The sequence below is a fragment of the Hemiscyllium ocellatum genome, chromosome 1 (genome assembly GCF_020745735.1).
Source record: "Hemiscyllium ocellatum isolate sHemOce1 chromosome 1, sHemOce1.pat.X.cur, whole genome shotgun sequence".
In the NCBI taxonomy this organism is placed as follows: Eukaryota; Metazoa; Chordata; class Chondrichthyes; order Orectolobiformes; family Hemiscylliidae; genus Hemiscyllium; species Hemiscyllium ocellatum.
This window is the reverse complement of record NC_083401.1, coordinates 37,972,710-37,992,435: the sequence shown is the minus strand read 5'-3', so window position 1 is coordinate 37,992,435 and position 19,726 is coordinate 37,972,710. Positions and strand designations below refer to the sequence as shown.

General features: G+C 40.9%; 1 protein-coding gene across 1 annotated transcript in view; it reads left to right on the top strand.

The window, feature by feature from the left end:
• The window catches only part of LOC132818151 (lipoxygenase homology domain-containing protein 1-like), a 216,951-nt gene that overhangs the window by 114,608 nt on the left and 82,617 nt on the right, over positions 1–19,726 (top strand). Inside the window, exons 17-22 of the mRNA XM_060828922.1 lie at positions 1,466–1,589; positions 7,981–8,231; positions 9,319–9,454; positions 11,947–12,107; positions 14,096–14,182; positions 19,137–19,272. Of these exons, the coding sequence (XP_060684905.1) occupies positions 1,466–1,589; positions 7,981–8,231; positions 9,319–9,454; positions 11,947–12,107; positions 14,096–14,182; positions 19,137–19,272 (895 nt within the window). The remainder of the gene's footprint in view (positions 1–1,465; positions 1,590–7,980; positions 8,232–9,318; positions 9,455–11,946; positions 12,108–14,095; positions 14,183–19,136; positions 19,273–19,726) is intronic.

The window sequence follows — 19,726 nt, the reverse complement described above, 5'->3', positions numbered from 1 at the left end:
TTCAGTTGGGTTGTAAGTAACCACTGCCCGTGCCTGCACTCCTTTTCATGTGAATGTCACACAAAGCATAATCCACTGAATAATGTAATCCACAGGAAATCCTGCTAGTTCCACCTATCACCACTCCCACTTCCTGCCCCTGTCAATCATGCAATGTTACTCTCACATCTTCCCTTTGTGTTTGCTTTCGAGTGCTTGATCCATGACACCCATCAGTAAGCCTGCCCTGTTTCCATCTCTAAAAGGATTACCGAAGACAAACATGAGTCCGGTACAGGCAGAGAATTTAACAATGAAATAGAGAAATTGTAGTGAAGCGAAGTGAGCCCTTTGGGTCAGTCACCTTTTAATAATTGAGATCCAAGAGCCTAATGAGAGTGGGGAAGTGTAAGCAATTAGTATTAGTTAAAAATGTAATAATGGAGAAATTAATGTGACTGGAAGTTAACAAGTGCCCAGAACCCAATGATCTTCATCCTTGAATTTTGTAAGAGGTGGCTAGAGATAGTGAATGCCTAGGTAAGATGTACCAAATTTCTATTAATTCTTCAGCCTGCAGATTGGAATTCCCTCCCTAAACCTTTCCACCCCTCTGTGTGGCTTTGCTCCTTTAAGGCCCTCTTTAAACCCCTATCACTTTAACTAAGCTAATATGTGGCTCTGCATCAAATATTTGTTGGATAATACCTGTCATGTTGGGAATGTTTAATATATTAAAGATACAATATGAATGTAAATAGCTTTTGTTGCACCCATTAGTAGTTAGGCCAGTGAAAATTTGAAATCGTTTGAATTCTCCAACAATTATTTGAGGAGCGATTGATTAGCGTCAGATTAGATCCCCTACAGTGTGGAAACCAGCCCTTTGGCCCAACAAGTCCACACTGACCCTCCAAAGAGTAACCCACCCAGACCCCTATATTTATCCCTGACTAATGTACCTAACACAATGGTCAATTTAGCATGGCCAATTCACCTGCCCTGCACACCTTTGGATTGTGGGAGGAAACTGGAGCACTCAGAGGAAACCTGCGCAGACACAAGGAGAATGTGCAAAGTCCACACAGACAATTGCCCCGAGGCAGGGATTAAACCCGGGTCCCTGGTGATGTGAGGCAGCAGTGCTAACCACTGAGCCACTGTGCCACCCTAAATAACTTAAAAATTCAAAACTTGAGAGATTTTGAATCCAGTTGAAGATTTTCTACTGGCTTGGCAAGTTTTTTGAGTTGCTGCGAGGCACCATAATGATATTCCTCACTCATCCCTTGAAAACACATGCTCCAGTCATGTCTGAACCTTGAGATTTGGGATGAATGTGGGATGCATTTCCAAAGAACTGGTGGGATCCTGTCGTACTCCTATATAATGTGAAGGCAAAGTTTGGAAATTCAACAACCTGACAACATTGAAAATGTTTCTGAACTTTAACCTAATCATCAGTCTTCTGACATATATCTTTTAGGTGATTATAGATGACATTGGAAATAAAACTGTTGTCGAATTCCCAGTGAATCGTTGGTTTGCACTGGATGAAGATGATGGTAAAATTCAACGGGACATTCTGGTTGGAGGAAGTCAGACCACAGGTGAGAAGAAGTTTGGAATTTAATGATGCACAGCCTCTCAACAATGCCAGTAAAGAGAAAGGTCTAGCAATGATTCTTTGTATGAAAAGTCTGAAGAATATATCTTTTCCTGATTTTTTGAGTCCTTAGTTGGCATTTTAAGCTTTTCTGTTATTTTGTATGAAGGAAGTGCTGAGGATACTCAGAGAGCCCAGCAGTGTCCGTGGAGGAAGCATCTAAGTTAATGTTTTGAGTCCAGTATGATTCCTGTTTGGAGCATCCACTGTTCTGAAGATGAGTCATTGGACTCAAAATGTTAACTCTCTCTCTCTCTCTCACTGATACAGCAGGACCTGCTGAGCTTTTCCAACAATTTCTGTTGTTAATTCAAATCTCCAGCATTCATGGTGCTTTGCTACCATTTTGTAACCTTTCTACCAAAATGATCACTTATGCTACACTAAAACAACAATTTAATGTGATCTGAATGCTTGTGAAGGATATTTATTTCAGTCCAGCATTGCAGTCAATGGTTTGGAAAGTGGAGCTATGTTTTTTGATCCATGTTTTATTTAATTATACTCTCTTTATCTTTTGTATGAATTTACAATTGATAGAACAGGCTATTTCAGTACACGTTTAGAACATTCCTGATTTGGCAGCCCATGTCAGTATATTCTCCCAGTTTGCATTCTGGGTAATCCAAGATGGACGTTGGGAAAAAATGTGGCTGTAAGAGCTGCTCATTTTTTGAGGTACTTTAGGTGTTTGAGGTGATTTCCTCGAATTCCAAGAGCAGCAATTACTGTTTTATATACTGTTACATTGTTTTGAAACTCTGGGGGGGCAGAAGATCAAAACAAAGCACTTTAAAAATGAGAAAGGCAGACAAAGGCACTGACCACATGGTCAGAGAAAGAAACCGATACTGTTGACTGCCACAGCAGGGAATCTGCACAGTTACTGCCTTTGCTGTTTGAATTCAATTATCCCTGAACATTGGAGTGTGTCTAGAAAAAATAAACAAACAGAAAATTCACAGCTGACCTTGGAAGGACCTGTATGGGAGAGCTCACAGCGCAGGAACAGATAGTTTTTAAGTGTAGCCTTGCTGTAAATCTATAATAGTAAGTAGACTGAGTTCCTTCTTGATTATATGCTTCATTGAGAACTGTCTCTTAATTTCAAAAAAAAAGTGTTGTTTGCCTGGGGCAGTGTTTTCTTTAGAGCAATAAGATGGTACTATTTTCTGGGTCTGTAGATTGTGAAGGAGCAAAGATGGCCTTTAGTAGAATAATGTGCTCTTCCTGTCGGATGTGGAGTTTAGGGAGAGTTTCCTTGTTACTGATGGTTATGTCTGCAGGAAGTGTCTTTGGTTGGGAATCCTATCAGATCACATGGATCAGTTGGGCAGTTAGAGGCAATAAGGAATTTACAGGGGCTAGGGATGTGATGAATGGCAGTTATAGGGAGGGAGAAAAGCCGCAGATACAGTCAGGTCGATGGGTTAACTCCACAAAAGGTAGGAGGGGTAGGCAGGTAGTGCAGGAGTCTCCTGTGGCTATCCCCATATCAAACTAGTATGCTGCTTTGGAAAATGTAGGGAGTGATGGACTCTAAGGGGAATGTAGCATGAACAGCCAAGTTTCTGGTATCGAGACTGGCTCTGATGTAACGGAGAGTACATCAGGTTCCAAGTGATCGATTATGACAGGGGACTCTCTAGTCAGAGGCATAGACAGACTTTTCTGCAGCCTGCAGCGAGAAATCAGAATGGTGTGTCACATCCCTGGTGCTAGAATCAAGGATATCTTGGAGACAGTGCAGAATATTCTCAAAGTGAGAGAGGGAAAGGCAAGAGATAATTGTAAATGGAACTAACAACATAGGAAGGGAAAATGATGAGACTTTGAGGACAGAATGTCAGATATTAGGCAGGAATTTAAAAAGGAGGCCGTCGGGGCTAATAATCTCTGGATTACTCCTGGTGCAATGAGCAAGTGAGGGTAGGAATAGGAGGATAGAGCAGATGAATGTGTGGTTGAGGAGCTGGTGCAGGGGAGAAGGGTTCACATTTTTGGATAATTGGAATCTCTTCTGGCATAGAAGTGATCTGTATAGGAAGGACAAATTGCACTTGAATTGGAAGAGGACTAATGTACTGCAGGGAGATTTGCCAGAGCTGCTCGGGAGGATTGAAACTAGTAAGGTGGGGAGCGGGGGTGGCGGTGGGACCAAGGGAAATAGTGGGAAAGAGAGCAGTCTGAGACTCGTGTAGCTAGGAAAAGAAGCAAGTCAAACAGCCAAGGCAGATGGGAACAAAGCAGAGAACAAGCTAGGACTGATAAATTAAACCGCATTTATTTCAATGCAAGAGGCAGATGGACTCAGGGTATGGTTATGAACATGGGACAGGGATATCATAGCAATTACAGAAATGTGGCTCAGTGGTGGACAGGACTGGCAGCTTAATGTTCCAGGATATAAATGCTGTCGGAAGGATAGAAAGGGGGGCAAGAGAGGAGGGGTGGCATTTTTGGTAAGGGATAACATTACTACTGTAGTTAGGGAGAATGTTCCTGGGAATACATCCAGGGAAGAAAAGGTGCAGGTGACTGAGTCAGGGCAGGTGACTAAGGCAGGGCAGGTGACTGAGCCAGGGCGGGTGACTGAGCCAGGGCGGGTGACTGAGGCAAGGCGGGTGACTGAGGTGTCAGTGGGAGAGCACTTTGGGGCCAGCTACCATAATTCTATCAGTTTAAAAATAGTGATGAGAAAGGATAGACCAGAACTGAAAATTGAGTTCTAAATTTGAGGAAGGCCAATTTTGATGGTATTAGGCAAGAATTTTCAAAAGTTGACTGGGGGCATATGTTCACAGGTAAAGGAATGGCTGGAAAATGGGAAGCCTTCAAAAATGAGCCAACGAGAGTCCAGAGACACTATATTCTCATTAGGGAGAAAGGAAAGGCTGGTAGGTGTAGGGAATGCTGGATGACTAGAGAAATTGAGGCTTTGGCTAAGAAAAAGATTGAAGCATATGTCAGGTATAGACAGGAGAGATCGCGTGATCCTTAGAAGAGTATAAAGGCAATAGGAGTACACTTAAGAGGGAAATCAGGAGGGCAAAAAGGGGATATGAGATAGCTTTGGCAAATATGTTTACGGAGAATCCAAAGAGTTTTTATGAATAAACTAAGTACAAAAGAGTAACTAGGTAGACAATACGGCCCTCAAAGATCAGCAAGAAGGCCCATGTATGGAGCTGCAGGAGATGGGAGAGATATTAAACAAGTATTTTGCATTAGTGTTTACTTGGAGAAGGACATGGAAGATATAGAATGTGGGGAAATAGACGGTGACATCTTGAAAAATATCCATATTGCAGAGGAGGAGGTGCTTGGATGCCTTGAAATGCATAAAAGTGGATAAATCCCCAAGACCTGATCAGGAGTGCCCTAAAACCCTGTGGGAAGCTAGGGAAGTGATTGCTGGGCACCTTGCTGAAATATTTGTGTCAGCAATAGTCACAGGTGAGGTGGCAGAGGACTGGATGTTAGCTAACGTTGTGCCACTCTTTAAGAAAGGTGCTAAGGACAAGCCAGGGGACTATTGACTGGTGAGTCTGACATCAGTAGTGGGCAAGTAGTTGGAGAGAATCCTGATGGACATGATTTACATGTATTTGGAAAGGCAACGACTGATTAGGGATAGTCAACATGACTTTGTGTGTGGAAAATCATGTCTCACAAACTTGATTGATTTGTTTGAAGAAGTAACGATGAGGATTGATGAGGGCAGAGTGGTGGACATAATCAGTATGGACTTAAGTAAGACATTTGACAAGGTTCCTCATGGGACACTGGTGAGCAAGGTTAGATCTCATGGAATACAGGGAGAACTAGCCATTTGGATACAGAACTAGCTTGATGGTAGAAGACCAGTGGTGTGCCACAAGGATTGGTGCTGGGTCCACTACTTTTCATCATTTATATAAATGATTAGGATGTGAACATAGGAGGTATAGTTAGTAAGTTTGCAGATGACACCAAAATTGGAGGTATAGTGGACAGCGAAGAAGTTTACCACAAAGAGTACAATGAGATCTTGACCAGATGGACAAATGAGCTGAGGAGTGGTAGATGGAGTTTAATTTAGATAAATGCGAGGTGCTGCATTTTGGAAAAGTAAATCAGAGCAGGACTTATACACTTAATGGTAAGGTTCGAGGGAGTGTTGCTGAACAAAGAGACCTTGGAGTGCAGGTTCATAGTTCCTTGAAAGTAGAGCCACAGATAGATAGGATAGTGAAGAAGGCATTTGGTATGCTTTCATTTATTGGTCAGAGCATTGAGTGTCAGAGTTCAGAGATCATATTGCGACTGTACAGGACATTGATTAGGCCACTTTTGGAATATTGTGTGCAATTCTGGTCTCCTTCCTTTCAGAAGGATATTGTGAAACTTGAAGGGGTTCAGAAAAGATTTACAAGGATGTTGCCAAGGTTGGAGAATTTGAGCTATAGGGAGAGGTTGAACAGGCTGGGGCTGTTTTCCCGGAGTGTCGAAGGCTGAAGAGTGACCTTGTAGAGGTTTATAAATTAATGGGGGGCATGGATAGGAAAATAGACAAGGTGTTTCCCCTGTATTGGGGGAGTCCAGAACTAGAGGGCGTAGGCTTAGGGTGAGAAGGGAAAAATTTAAAAGGGACTTAAGGGGCAACTTTTTCACGTAGAGGGCAGTGTGTATATGGAATGAGCTGCCAGAGGAAGTGGTGGAGGCTGGTACAATTACAGCACTTAAAAGGCACCCGGATGGGTATATGATTAAGGAGGGTTTGGAGGGATATGGGCCAAGTGCTGGCAAATGGGACTAGGTTAGGTTGAGATATCTGGTAGGTGTGGACGAGTTGGACTGAAGGTCTGTTTCCGTGCTGAACATTTCTATGACTCTATGACTCATTAACTCTATTCTTACTCCCCTGTTTGTTTTCCCTTGCTCTCCAAAGTATTTATTCAATTCCATTCTGAAAGTTACAATTGAACCTGCTTCTGACTTTCTAGTCATTCATTCCAGTTCAATGTGTAAAACCTTGCACTTCATCTTTCTCTGGTTCTCTTTCCTATTGTTCAAAATCTGTGTACTCACGTTGTTGCTCCTCCTGCCAATAACAAGTTTTTTTTTCTTATCAGCACTGTCAAAACTCCTTTTGAATGCTTTTGTTAAACCTTAACCTTCTTTTCTCTAAGAAGGTAAATCCCATTTTCTCTAATCTCTCCATATAACAAGAAGTCCCTCATCTCTGTTCTTGATAAATCTCTGCGCCCTCTCTAAGCTTGCCAAGAGTATAATTCACTTGCATTTGTGTAGCCCTTTAGCACATTTTTCAGCAACTCCTAAAGGAAACACATGCAATTAATTGCTGTTGTTAGTAAGGTTGCATGGCAACAACACAATGGGCACAACAAAATCCAACAAACAGTATTGAAATGAATGATCAGGTGGCGTTGATTCTGTCAGTGTAGATTGAGAGAGACATTTTGGTCAGGACACCAAAAGAACTCCCTGCAATTGTTCCCAAAGTGATATGTAACCTACTCAACATTGAGGCTGTTCCAAACCATTGTGGATCAATAGAAGTGTCAAAAATGGAAGTATACATTCCATTTATCTTGCCTGCATTCAGATCCACATAGAATCATAGAGATCTACAGCATGGAAACAGACCCTTCAGTCCAACTTATCTATACTGCCCAGATATTCCAATAAATCCAGTCCCATTTGCCAGTATTTGATCCGTATCCCTCTAAACCCTTCCTATTGATATACCCATCCAGATGCCTTTTAAATGTTGTATTTATACTAGCCTCTACCACTTCTTCTGACAGCTTATATCATACACTCACCACCCTCTGCGTGAAAAAGTTGTCTCTTGGTTCCCTTTCCCCTCTCATGTTAAACCTGCCCTCTAGTTTTGGACTCCCCCAGTCCGGCAAAAGACCTTGTTTACTTACACTGTCCATGTCTCTCATGACTTTATAAACCTCTACAAGGTCACCCATTACCCTCCAACCCTCCAGGAAAAGCAGCCCCAGTGTCTCTCTGTAGTTCAGACCCTCGAATCTTGGCTACATCCTTGTAAATCTTTTCTGAACCCTTTCAAGTTTCACAACATCCTTCCTATAGGAGCGAGACTAGAACTAAACCCAGTATTCCATAAGTGGTCTGTCCAATGTCCTATACAGACAAAATATGACCTCCCTACTGCTATACTACTGTTCTTATATGCCCACAGCTTTCTCGTCAGAATTGATTTGAACTAGTGACTCTCTGGTTAGGATTGTTTCATGAATTATGCTTCTTCCCACTATGAGCAACACATTCTAATTTTAGAATCAAATTTGATTTTCCAGGGATTGTTTACAATGTTTCTGTAGTAACCGGTGATATCAGAGGAGCTGGGACGAACTCAAAAGTGCATATCATTCTCCATGGATCCAAGGGTCTTAAAAACAGTGGAAAAATCTTCCTAGAAGGTGGCCAGTTTGAACGTGGAATAACAGACATCTTTAACGTGGAGTTGGCTGCCCTGCTCAGCCCACTCAGCAGGGTTACCATCGGCCATGATAACTGTGGTGTCAGTTCAGGATGGTTCTGTGAGAAGGTAAGGAATGGAGTAACAATATCCAGTGGGTAACATTTTTAAACTCCCAAATGTTGTGAACCTTTACCTCGTATAAAGAATTTTTTAAAAAGTTTGTCACCACACATCTCATGGATAGACATTAATTTAACACAACATTATAATCCTATACTGTGTCATAACCAGTCAGTAATGAAATCAAAATCAAAGGATAATTTGAAAAGCAGATTTATTTTTGCACGCATAAGTCCAACTATTTGATTTTATATTTCAGCTGTAAAATTGGCTTGCTTATGAAATTAATTCATGAGAGCCCAGGAAAGAACTTACCCCTGATTAACAAATAATAAGGTAGTTTTATGTTCATCAGATTAGATGGTTGTTGACTCACCTTCCAAATTCACCTGCAACTATGACAAATTCCACCACGTCATTCTCTTTGCAACCATCCAATAAAATGGTCAGCCGTAGATGGAAGAACTTTAACCATTGTCTTTCCTCCACTTAATTATTTCCCATTACAACATGTCCACCTTCATCCAGCTGTTTCTCTGGTCAAAGTTGCTGGGTGAATTGTGAATGCAGAATGTGCATTGTGGGACCCAAGGCAAGGGTGCAAAGAGACAACGGAAGGCAGTTGAACAAGTGATAGTAATATGTTTACAAATAATTACAATCCATGGAGTAATCATGTGTCTGTAGCAGTAACACACTCCACATACGTAACATTTTTCAATCCATGCGTAATATTATTCTGTAACACATCACATTATGTTACATAGTCCAGCTATGTGATATTCGGTATGTGATCATGCATATTCCTCTGACCCGTGCCATTTCCTGGTTAGCACATTTCAACCTACATACACACATTCTCCTGCCAATGTGCAATCCTAGCAATATTTTCATGCATGTACAGTACTACAAACAGCTGTATTTTATAGACCTCACAAATTTAATTTACATTATTGCTCATATAATATTTATGTTTGTGTTTCAACCTGAACATAGTTGTGAAATCTTGCACTTAATAAATTCCAGAATATCTGTGTCAATTGCTATTTGTTCTCTACCATGATTTTTAGCAGCCTCTTTTTGATCTACACAGGTTATAGTTTACTGTGCATTCACTGGCATTGAACAGACATTTCCCTGCAGAAAATGGCTGGATGAAGATGAAGGAGATGGGCTGATTGAACGTGAACTCTATGAAATGGTTTCACTGCGACAGAAGAGACAGAAAAGTACATAGCAATTTGTTGCAGTATCTTTCCAGGCAATAGAATTCAAACAGACATGTATTGAGAAATTCCAACACGCAATCATGGGTGTAGCCCCACCTCATATGGTTTTCTAGTTAGACCCCGTACTTTGATCTTTGATCAGCAAAGAGAGAAAGGGGATTAGGGTCTTAATAACCCTGGGCAATGTGTCTCTGCTAGCAGAGACTGTGAGCTCAGCTTTGCCTCAGCTTATTATGCCCCGATTTGTTTTCTTCAAGATGCAAGAAGGGATGCTTGTCCAGCAGCACATTGTGCCTGGCACCGGGCACTATCTTCCCCTACAGGAAGGAGGGGGAGAAAGTGAGGACTGCAGATGCTGGAGATCAGAGTCGTGAGTGTGGTGCTAGAATCATGGTGTATCAGATTTCCTGATGAAGGGCTTATGCCTGAAACATCGATTCTCCTGCTCCTCAGATGCTGCCTGACCTGCTGTGCTTTTCTAGCACCACACACTCAAGGAGGAGGAGGAGCTTGTTACCTAAAGTCTTGTGTGTTATTTAGTGAATGTTATAATGGAATAGCTGAGAATCTGTGTGTGGGATATGAGCTGCGAGGATGTGAATATTGAACTAGCAGTGGGTATCTGGAAGAGAAGAGTGATAGAACATAGAACATAGAAAAGTACAGCACAGAACAGGCCTTTGGCCCACAATGTTGTGCCGAGATTTAATCCTAATGTAAAATATAGTAACTTAATCTATGCATCCCTCAACTCACTGCTTTCCATGTGCATGTCCAGCAGTCATTTAATGTCCCTAATGACTCTGCTTCCACCACCACAGCTGGCAACGCATTCCATGCATTCACAACTCTCTGCATAAAGAACCTACCTCCTTTATACCTTCCTCTTAATATCTTCAAACTATGACTTCTTGTACCAGTCAATCCTGCCCTGGGGAAAAGTCTCTGGCTATTGATGAAGTGATTGTCGGTCAGTGAAGGATAATATAATTGGATGTTCACTAGTGACAGTGCTGTAAATAACAAAGCTCAACATGGAACTGAAAATATAAGAGCAATCATCTAAACTTAACATCTGAAGTTAGGTCACTGGAGTGTTACAATGCAGAAAGATACTATTTGTCCCATTGTCTGCACTGACTCTCCAGATGAACATGGTTACCTATTTTCAATTTCATGCTTTTTCCCAATACCCTTGTCCATTATTTCTAGCCAAATAAACATTGAATGCCTTTTTGAATGTCACAGTTGAACATGCCTTCACTACCAGGTCTCCTTAAGACTGGCATACTTTTCCCACTAGTATTGCAGTTCTCCTTAAGACTGGCATACTGTTCCCACAGGAAAAAGTGAGGACTACAGATTCTGGAGATCAGAGTTGAAAAAAGTCACTGGAAAAGCACAGCAGGTCAGGCAGCATCCAAGGAGCAGGAGAGTCAATGTTTCAGGCATGCGCCCTTCACATTCCTGATGAAGGCCTTACGCTCAAAAAGTTGATTTTCCTGCTCCTCGGATGCTGCCTGACCTGCTGTGCTTTTTCAGTGCCACACTTTTTGATGCTTTTCCCACAGGCATCTCAGTAAATATTTTGGTGACTTGCTGTTCTTTTGGGGAGACCGGTTACCCTCCTCTCCACTGACAGACCCAAGACCACCAGTGAAACATGACAGAATCTTGCAGCTTATTCATTTTCTCACTGTTTTAACCATTTGTTCTTCAAGTTGTTTTTGGGTCTTTGCAATTCTCTCTCAGAGATGCTAACTATCTTTAATTCGTACTACTGAAGCTTGATTGCACTTTTCTCCCCATTCCCCTACAGATGACTATTCAGTTCATGAACAGCACAGGTAGTGTTATCTGTACCCATGGATGGCTATAATTAGTGAGTAGTGTAAATATTCAGGCTGTGGATTCTCTTCCAGCATCAGTGGTAGAGGCAGAAACTTTCCCAACATTAAAATTAGGTCAAATGGGTAGGTGAAAGAAAAATGGGTTAAACCATGTGACAATAGGATAAGAAAATTTGATTAGAACTGTGTGCCTGAGTAAATAAATCGTGTGATTAATGCACATTGCCCAGAATCAGCCTGTCAGCTTGGAGCTGGCACATTGCTCTCTGCTATTGGGGAGCCTAGAGTGACAAACTCTTTGAAGCCAACTTAGTCTGCAGCAGTATTTATCCTACCACCAAATGAATGCCTTTTCATACATCCACATCAGCATGGAATGAGTCAACAAATGTTAAAGATCAAGTATAAAACAACAGGACATCCATTGATAATGCTGTTCCAATCTATCAACCAGTGGGTAGAAAGGCTGAATAATAAGAACATGAGTCAGGTCATGAACATCCAAGGAGTTTCTGTACTGTGAACTACTCTTGGGGGTCCAAGTTCTAAAGGACATTATTCCTTCTACAGCTTGATGTAGTTCTGTCCTATTCACCTGGTGCAGAGCATGTTAAAAGAAGCTGTCTCCTTTTTTCACATTAGAAAATCCATGGTCATTGTGGATCTGGACAAGCGATATTAAGAATGCAGGAACAGATGCGAATGTTTTCCTCCAGCTGTATGGTAACAAAGGGAAATCAGATGCGATGTGCCTGGACAACAATTCAGACAATTTTGAAACTGGACAAACAGATAAGTTTATGGTGGGTGGCATATACTGTGGGAGTTAGCAAAAGTCCAATAATAACAGTTTCTATGTGACTAAGTTCCTCCATCAGTCCATCTTACAAATGTACTGCAAATCCATAAAGGCCACTTTGGCATGAAATTCCACCCTGATGGGAATTTATCCGTATACTTTCTCCTGTAGCCACATCCTACTCTCCATCACCCATTGGACTCTGCTCATAAATTAATCAGTGCCCCTCTTCACAGCATCCATTCGCATATTAAGAAGCTCCTTGTCAACCATTTACATTCTGGATTTGACAGAAAATTATTGGATATCACTGTCCCTAATCAAAGCCTCCTGGCCTGATTATATTTTACATGACTAACTTCGCCCAAAATGCTTCAATGATGTGGTCATTATTTATTTTATTCATTCCTGGGATGACGCAAGATCAGAATTTATTGTCCACCCATAATTTTAATTGAGAAAACAGTGATTGTTGTGTAAAGTAGTTAGTATTTAAAATGGTCAACTGAGAGCAAAGAAAAAAACCTCTGGTCTTCAGCATATAAAGGATGGTTCTTGGGAGGAGGTGAGCAGTTGCCTACGTGTTCCCATTGCAAGTGTCCTGGTTCAGTGATTGTTTTCAGTATTAACAACTTGTAGCTGGAGGGGTAATGTGAATCTACACTTAGTTGAGCCTGGTATCCAACAGAATATCATGAAGATGTTCTGAAGAAAGGTCACTGGACCAGAAATATTAGCTCTGATTTCTCTCTACAGATGCTACGAGAACTGCTGAAATTTTCCAGCCATTTCTGTTTTTTCTGTAAAAGATTTGCATGTATCTGAGATGATGTAATGTAGCTAGCTATTAAGTTATATGCAATAAAATTGTTTATGGTTTGTCAAGATGGAGCCTACCTTTTGCCTACACTGTCATATGGTAACAGACTGATACCAACAACAGCATTAGAGACAGTGAATCTATCCAAGACATTCCAGATGGTAGTCATGTTTTCTAAGAACATAACTTAGTCATACATCTATTTCTTCCTCTAATCTTCTTACACCTTCTGCTCCTTTGATCACCTCATCTTGATAAACACTGCACTAATCACTTCAACCTAATCCTGCATTGATTACTGAGAGGACCTCTCCAAAACCTGTGTATTTTGACTCTCCTCAATTCTGTCATATTTCCCTGCAACAGATCTCAGCCTACTTTATCAGTAGTTTATTTCACACCAGTACTTGTAGATGCAAAGAAAATCTTTCTAAGCTCATGTCTACTTTATCAGTAGTTTATTTCACACCAGTACTTGTAGATGCAAAGAAAGTTTCCTCTTGTACTAACACCGATTGTCATTCCTAAGACTAGACTATTGCAGGGCAGGAAGGGGTAAATCCTTCTCTATTTTTAGTGCCAGTTTGACCCAGATCTCTTCCTTTCACCTCTGTGGTAGAAGATTGCAAGTTCAAATTCTTAAGGATATGAAAAGAACATTACCAAGAATTTCTCAGAGTTTCTCTTGTTGTATCTTTGTAATTCCAGTTGCAGTCCTCTTTTCAATCACATCAGTAGGTCTCCACCTATGTTGACAGAGCAGGACAGGAAGTTTCAAGTGCAGGTATTCATTTCTAGAAAATTAAGTAATTAAGTCACAGAAAGATAAGAACAGATAGGACAACTAAAGTATCTGTTATTCAGAACAGTGTGCAGTGCAGTATTGTCTCTTCCATTTTGAGCCACACCCTTGTTCAGGTATTGCAATACATGCCTTTGAAACTTTTTTATCCTCCAGCTTCACAATACTGGAGAAGCGGTTCTGTGAGGTCCCTGTCACAGGGCAATGGGTCCTGAATGGGACTTCAATGGGGCTTGCCTGCATTCAGCCATGTTTAAGCCAATTACATTATTGCTTACTAAAAGACCAGGACTGAATTAAACAAAGCAGAAATGATTCACTTTGGATTAATTCTGAAAGATTTTCTTCATGTGTCTCTTGCCTTTTGTAGATTGAACTCCCCGACCTGGGAACCATTTACAAGCTGAGAATCTGGCACGAGAAACGACATCCTTTTGCTGGCTGGCATCTGAACAAAGTGAGTCATCAAACTGTATTGATATGAATGCAGAGAAGAAGGCTAGGCTTTGGTATACGGGGTAGTGTAGTGGTATAGGCCTGGAGTAGTGCCACAGACATGTGGGTTCAAATCCCACTGCATGTACTAGTGGAATTTACATTTAATTGGTTCATAAATCTGGAATTAAACTGACCATGAAACAAAGTGGTGGTTATGAAGTACCACATTTGTGTAAAACCTTGAGACTTGTATTGACTTTTTTTATGATATATTTTTATTAAGAAAAAATAGATTTTTAAATATTACAACAAATACAAAACAATACAATTCAAAACAGTATAAAAATAGTACAAAACTAAACCCAAATAATAAAACAAATTCCCCAACCCACCTTCCTATACGAATGTATAAACATATATAGAGAAGTATAAAATTTTAAAAAACCTAAACTAGCTATTTAACTAACTAAATAAATACCTAACAACAAACAAATAAATATTAATAACTCAGCCTAGCCAAACAAAACACTCTTACATTCACAGTTCCTCCTCCCTGGATATTGGACTCATGAAACACAATCGTTACGGCTGTATAAAAGCCCTTGTTAGTGTGGCAGATAAATCTGTGTCCAGGTACTTCAAAAAGGGTTGCCATGTTGTGTAAAAATTCTCAGTTTTGTGGTGTACCATATTTGTGAGAAAATCCAGGGGAATATGCTCCATAACAATCTTCCGCCAACCCGACAGGCCTGGGGGGTTTTCTGATATCCAACCTAGCAAGATATTCTTCCTTGCACAGAATGTAAGAATATTGAAAGGTTTTGCCTCATGTGAGTCTGCAGGAAATACAATGGGCAGGACCAAAAGGAGCGAAATAGGGTCCTTCTCCACCCCTACACCTAAAATCCTCTCCATTGTGTATTGACTTTTAAGTCCAGAGCACAGTGACTGGCTTTTATCTCTGAAAGGTGGCATGTTACTCAGTTATACAAGCTTCTAGGTACATGCCAGTGTTGAAACTACTGGAAGAGCTTAGCGAGGGAAGTGGCAAATTCTGGAGTACAAGCCTTCAGTACTATTCCAGAATGTTGTCAGGGCCCAGAGCCTTTGCAGTAACCAATGTCTCCAGACAACATTTGATATCATGTAGACTGAATTGCATTGGTATCTGTGATGCTGGGGACCATTGGAGGAGACCAAGATGGATCATCCACTCAGTGCCTCTGGCTAAAGATTGTTGTAAATGCTTCAGGCTTATGTTTTCACCAATGTGCTGGGTCTTCTATCACTCAGGATGAGGATACTTGTGGAGCCTCCTCTTCTCATGAATTGTTTAATTATCCACTATCATTCAGGACTGCAGAGCATAGATTTGATGTGCTGGTTGTGGGATTGCTCAGCCCTTTCTATCACTTGCTGCTTATGCTGTTTGGTATGCAAGTGGTCCTGTTTGGTAGCTTCACCAGTTTGAAATCTCCTTTTTTTAGGTACGCCTGGTGCTGCTCCTGGCACTCTCTACTAACCAGGATTGATCCCCTAGCTTGGTTGATTGGGGGATATGCTGGGCCAGGAGGTTGCAAATTGCTCTGGAATACTGTGCATATTGCTGGCCTGTCAAATGCAATGGGCATTCCTGATGGCCCAGACCACTGTTGCCTCCACAAGTTTCCACCTATTGTCAAAGAACCGAAGAGTCATAAAGCACAGAAACAAACCCTTTTGTCCAACCTGCCCATGCCAACCAAGTTTCCTAAACTGTACTGGTCCCATTTGCCTGCATTTGGCCCATATCCCTCTAAATCTTTCCCACTCATGCACCAGTCCAAATGTCTTTTAAATGTTGTAACTGTACCCACATCTACTACTTCCTTTGGCATCACATTCAATATATGCACCATTAGCTGTGTGAAAAAAACTGCCCCTCAGGTCCTTTATTAATCTTTCCCCTCTTACCTTAAATTGATGCGTTCCAGTTTTGGACTCCTCTACCCTGGGTAAAACACCTTGGCTAGTCACCTTTTCTATGCCCTTCATGACTTTATTAACCTTTGTAAGGTCACTCCTCAGCCTCCAATGCTCCAGAGAAAAAAGTCTCAGCTTATCTAGCCTCTCCCTATAACTGAAACCGCCCAGTCCTGGCAATGTTCTTGGAACTGTTTTCTGCAACCTTTCCAGTTTAACAAAATCCTTTCTATAGCAGGGTGACCAGAGTCGTACTCTGTATTCCAGAAATGGCCTTATCAATGTGTTGTACTGCCACAACATGATGTCCCAAATCCTATACTTAGTGTTCTGACCAATGAAGGCAAACCACCCTGTCTATCTGCGACATCAATTTCGAGGAACAATGTTCCTGCACTCATCTGACTCTTTGTTCGACAACGCTCCCCAGGGCCCTACCATTGGTTATATAAGTCCTGCCCTGGTCTCACGTTTATCTAAATTAAACTCCACCTGTCTCTCATCGGCCCATTGGTCCAGCTAATCAACATCTCTCAAACTCTGAGATAATCTTCTTCACTGTCCACTGTACCACTAATTTTAGTGTCATCCACAAACTTATTAACCATGCCTCTTATATTCTCATGTGTATCATTTATATAAATGGCAGCACCGATCCTTGCTGTACACTGCTGTTCACAGGCCTCCAGTCTGAATAACAACCCTCTATCACCACTTTCTGTCTCCTTCCATCCAATCAATTTTGGATCCAATTAGCTTGCTCTCCTGGAATCTCATCTCATGTGATCTAATCTTGCTCAACAGCCTACCATACAGAACCTTATCAAAAGCCACATTAAAGTGCATGTGGCCAATGTCTACCGCTCTGCCTTCATCTGTCATCTTGGTCACCTCTTCAAAAAACATAATTAAGTTTTTTTGGGCTTACAGGCAATTGCAGACATAAAGAATGTTGTCAGGAATGGAGAAGTGTTCTAATACGTACTAATATGTAACACAGAACTGAATATTCACATAGCATAAGACAAAGACCACAGACATAGAAGTTCATTTATAATCTGCAGGATGAAGGCCCACACCACATTTGTGTCAATTGTGAATGAATTTACAATCCAAAATTCCACAAGATAAAACCTGCTGTCCACACAAAATTGACTATCAATAATGCAAATGATTAAAATCACCACCTGACACATAAAGGACTGAAATCCATGGGATAATAAAAGCTCCTCACAGATCATTGTCCATTTATAATTTACAGGTTATGGAGCAACACTGCACACATAACTACCTGTTTGCAGTTAACAGGCTAAATGAAAACTCTAAAATTAAACACTGAACCAAGGATGCTGAAGAGCTGAAACAAAAACATAAATTGCTGAAGGAAGTAAGCAGGTCTGGTACCATCTGTGATCAATGTTCAGTTCTTCATAAATGAAAGACACACACACACACACACACACACACACACACACATTACTGTGCATCAGATAACCGAAACTACATTTTATTGTTTGCAATATCTAATCTTGTTATCATCAAACTCAACCCTATGTAATCTCTCCTCTCCAATATCATTTCCTCTTCCCTATAAAGACCTGCACCTGCAATATCCACTCCTTCCCCCTGCCATCCCATCGTGTCTACTTTCCCCCTGCAATGTCCATTCTTCCCCCTCCTGATAACCACGTTTCATCTGTGATATCCTCTCACGCTTGCAGTAATGTATATTTTCTTCCCCTTCACTGCAATGTCCTTTTTCATAAGTGAGACCCCTAACCTCAATAACTGCTACGTGATTAGGTCAAGAGATTTCATTGTGAAGAATTCTCAATTTTGATTATAATATAATGACATTTACAAAACAGAAATAGGAACTGATGAACAATAAGGAAATATCTTAGCATTTTCTGAAATATCATTTGCGCTATCTGCTTTGGGGCAATTTCTTTGCATGCTTTCGCTTACAATTTAGCATCTGTTTTGGTTCCTGTCTCCTTGAGCTGTGGTATAGTTGGTAGCACTGTTGCGCTAGAATCAGAAAATTGTGGATTTTAATCCCACTCCTGGGACTTGAGCATGCAATCCAGGCTGACATTTCAGCACAATATGAAAGGTCTGTTTTTTTTAAATGAGGCATTAAGCTGAGGTCCTACCTGAGAAGGCAGGCAGATTAAAAAGATCCATGACATTCAGCTGAAGATCAAAATAGAATGACTTGTGAGATCATCCACAGTTGAACAGCAACCACTTCTCAGTCTATGGACATATGTGGACCAAAATTTCTGGCTGTAAAGAAGTATACCCTACACAAATTTAGCACTTTTGCAAAAAGCAGGAAGAGCTTGCATTTATATGAACCATGTCCCATCCTCAGGATAGCCAATGAGTAGTTTTTTAAAGTGTTGTGTTAACAAATACAGCAGCCACGTTCCGCACAAGATGATTCCGTAAGCAACAAATGAGATGATTAACTGGAAATGTGATTTTAGCTTTGATGATTGAACTCTTTTTTCATGTGAACTACGGAATCTATATAGTCTCTTCCAATTCTCAACTTTCCATCAGTCCCACAATGTTTGAGGGATTTTTATTTAATGGAAGTACATTAGATCTTGCATTTCAGATTTTTATTATCGTTCAGTCTTTGCTCTTTATGAGCCTCAGTGTGTGTTTTGTTCCTTCCCGAAGAAGGTACACTGATATTGTGGTTTAGGAATGAACAGAAGTCTCTCCACTTTCTTCCTTGTGCTAATTTAGTCAAATGATCACATGGAATTTCCCTTGACATTAGAACACAGAGCCTTGTTAGAATAACTCTGTGGCTTAGATTTTAACAACAAAATAATTTTTTGTTAACAACCTGAAAGACAGACTGACCATATGCCAGGTATAATGTGTCTCTTTAGTTGAAGTGGGGATTGCAAATTCGGGAAATTACACGACTCAAGTTACTGGCTTCAATAGCCAACCTCTGGCCTGATGTGTACATCTGCTCTGATTTACTGCAGGTGACTTTAATGAAATCACTGACAAAGGAGAAATATAACTTCAAATGTGGCCGATGGTTGGATATCAATGAGGATGACAATGAGATTATACGGGAGTTACCTGCTGAGGGGGACTGTGTTGATGAAGTCCAACCTTGTGAGTGAATTCACAATCAGTCAAATGGGAGAATAAAGCCATCTGTATTCAGAATGATCTCTGAGGGACTTTTGTTAATTTGTTGTTTTTTTTAAATGTATTTTCTTGCCCATTTCGCTAATTTTTGAACTCACAAATCCACAGATGTAAGTAGGGAGAAGGACTCTGCATACTCTTGCCATCAAGATACCATTCCAAACCCTTGGTTAACATACAGTCTTCGTATTACAGAATGTAAATGCTTATACAGTGGATCCCCCCCCCCCTCCCCCCCCCACCTATCCACGATCTACTGCGGAAGCCCGAACCGCGGATAATAGCAAACTCATTCATTTAAATGGGAAATTTACCTTCCCTGCAGTTCCCTGGCTCCTAGTTCTGGAATGTTCCATGTTACTGTGGGTAACTGAAACTGTGGATACCAACGCCTTGTACTGCTAAACGCTGCCAAAGT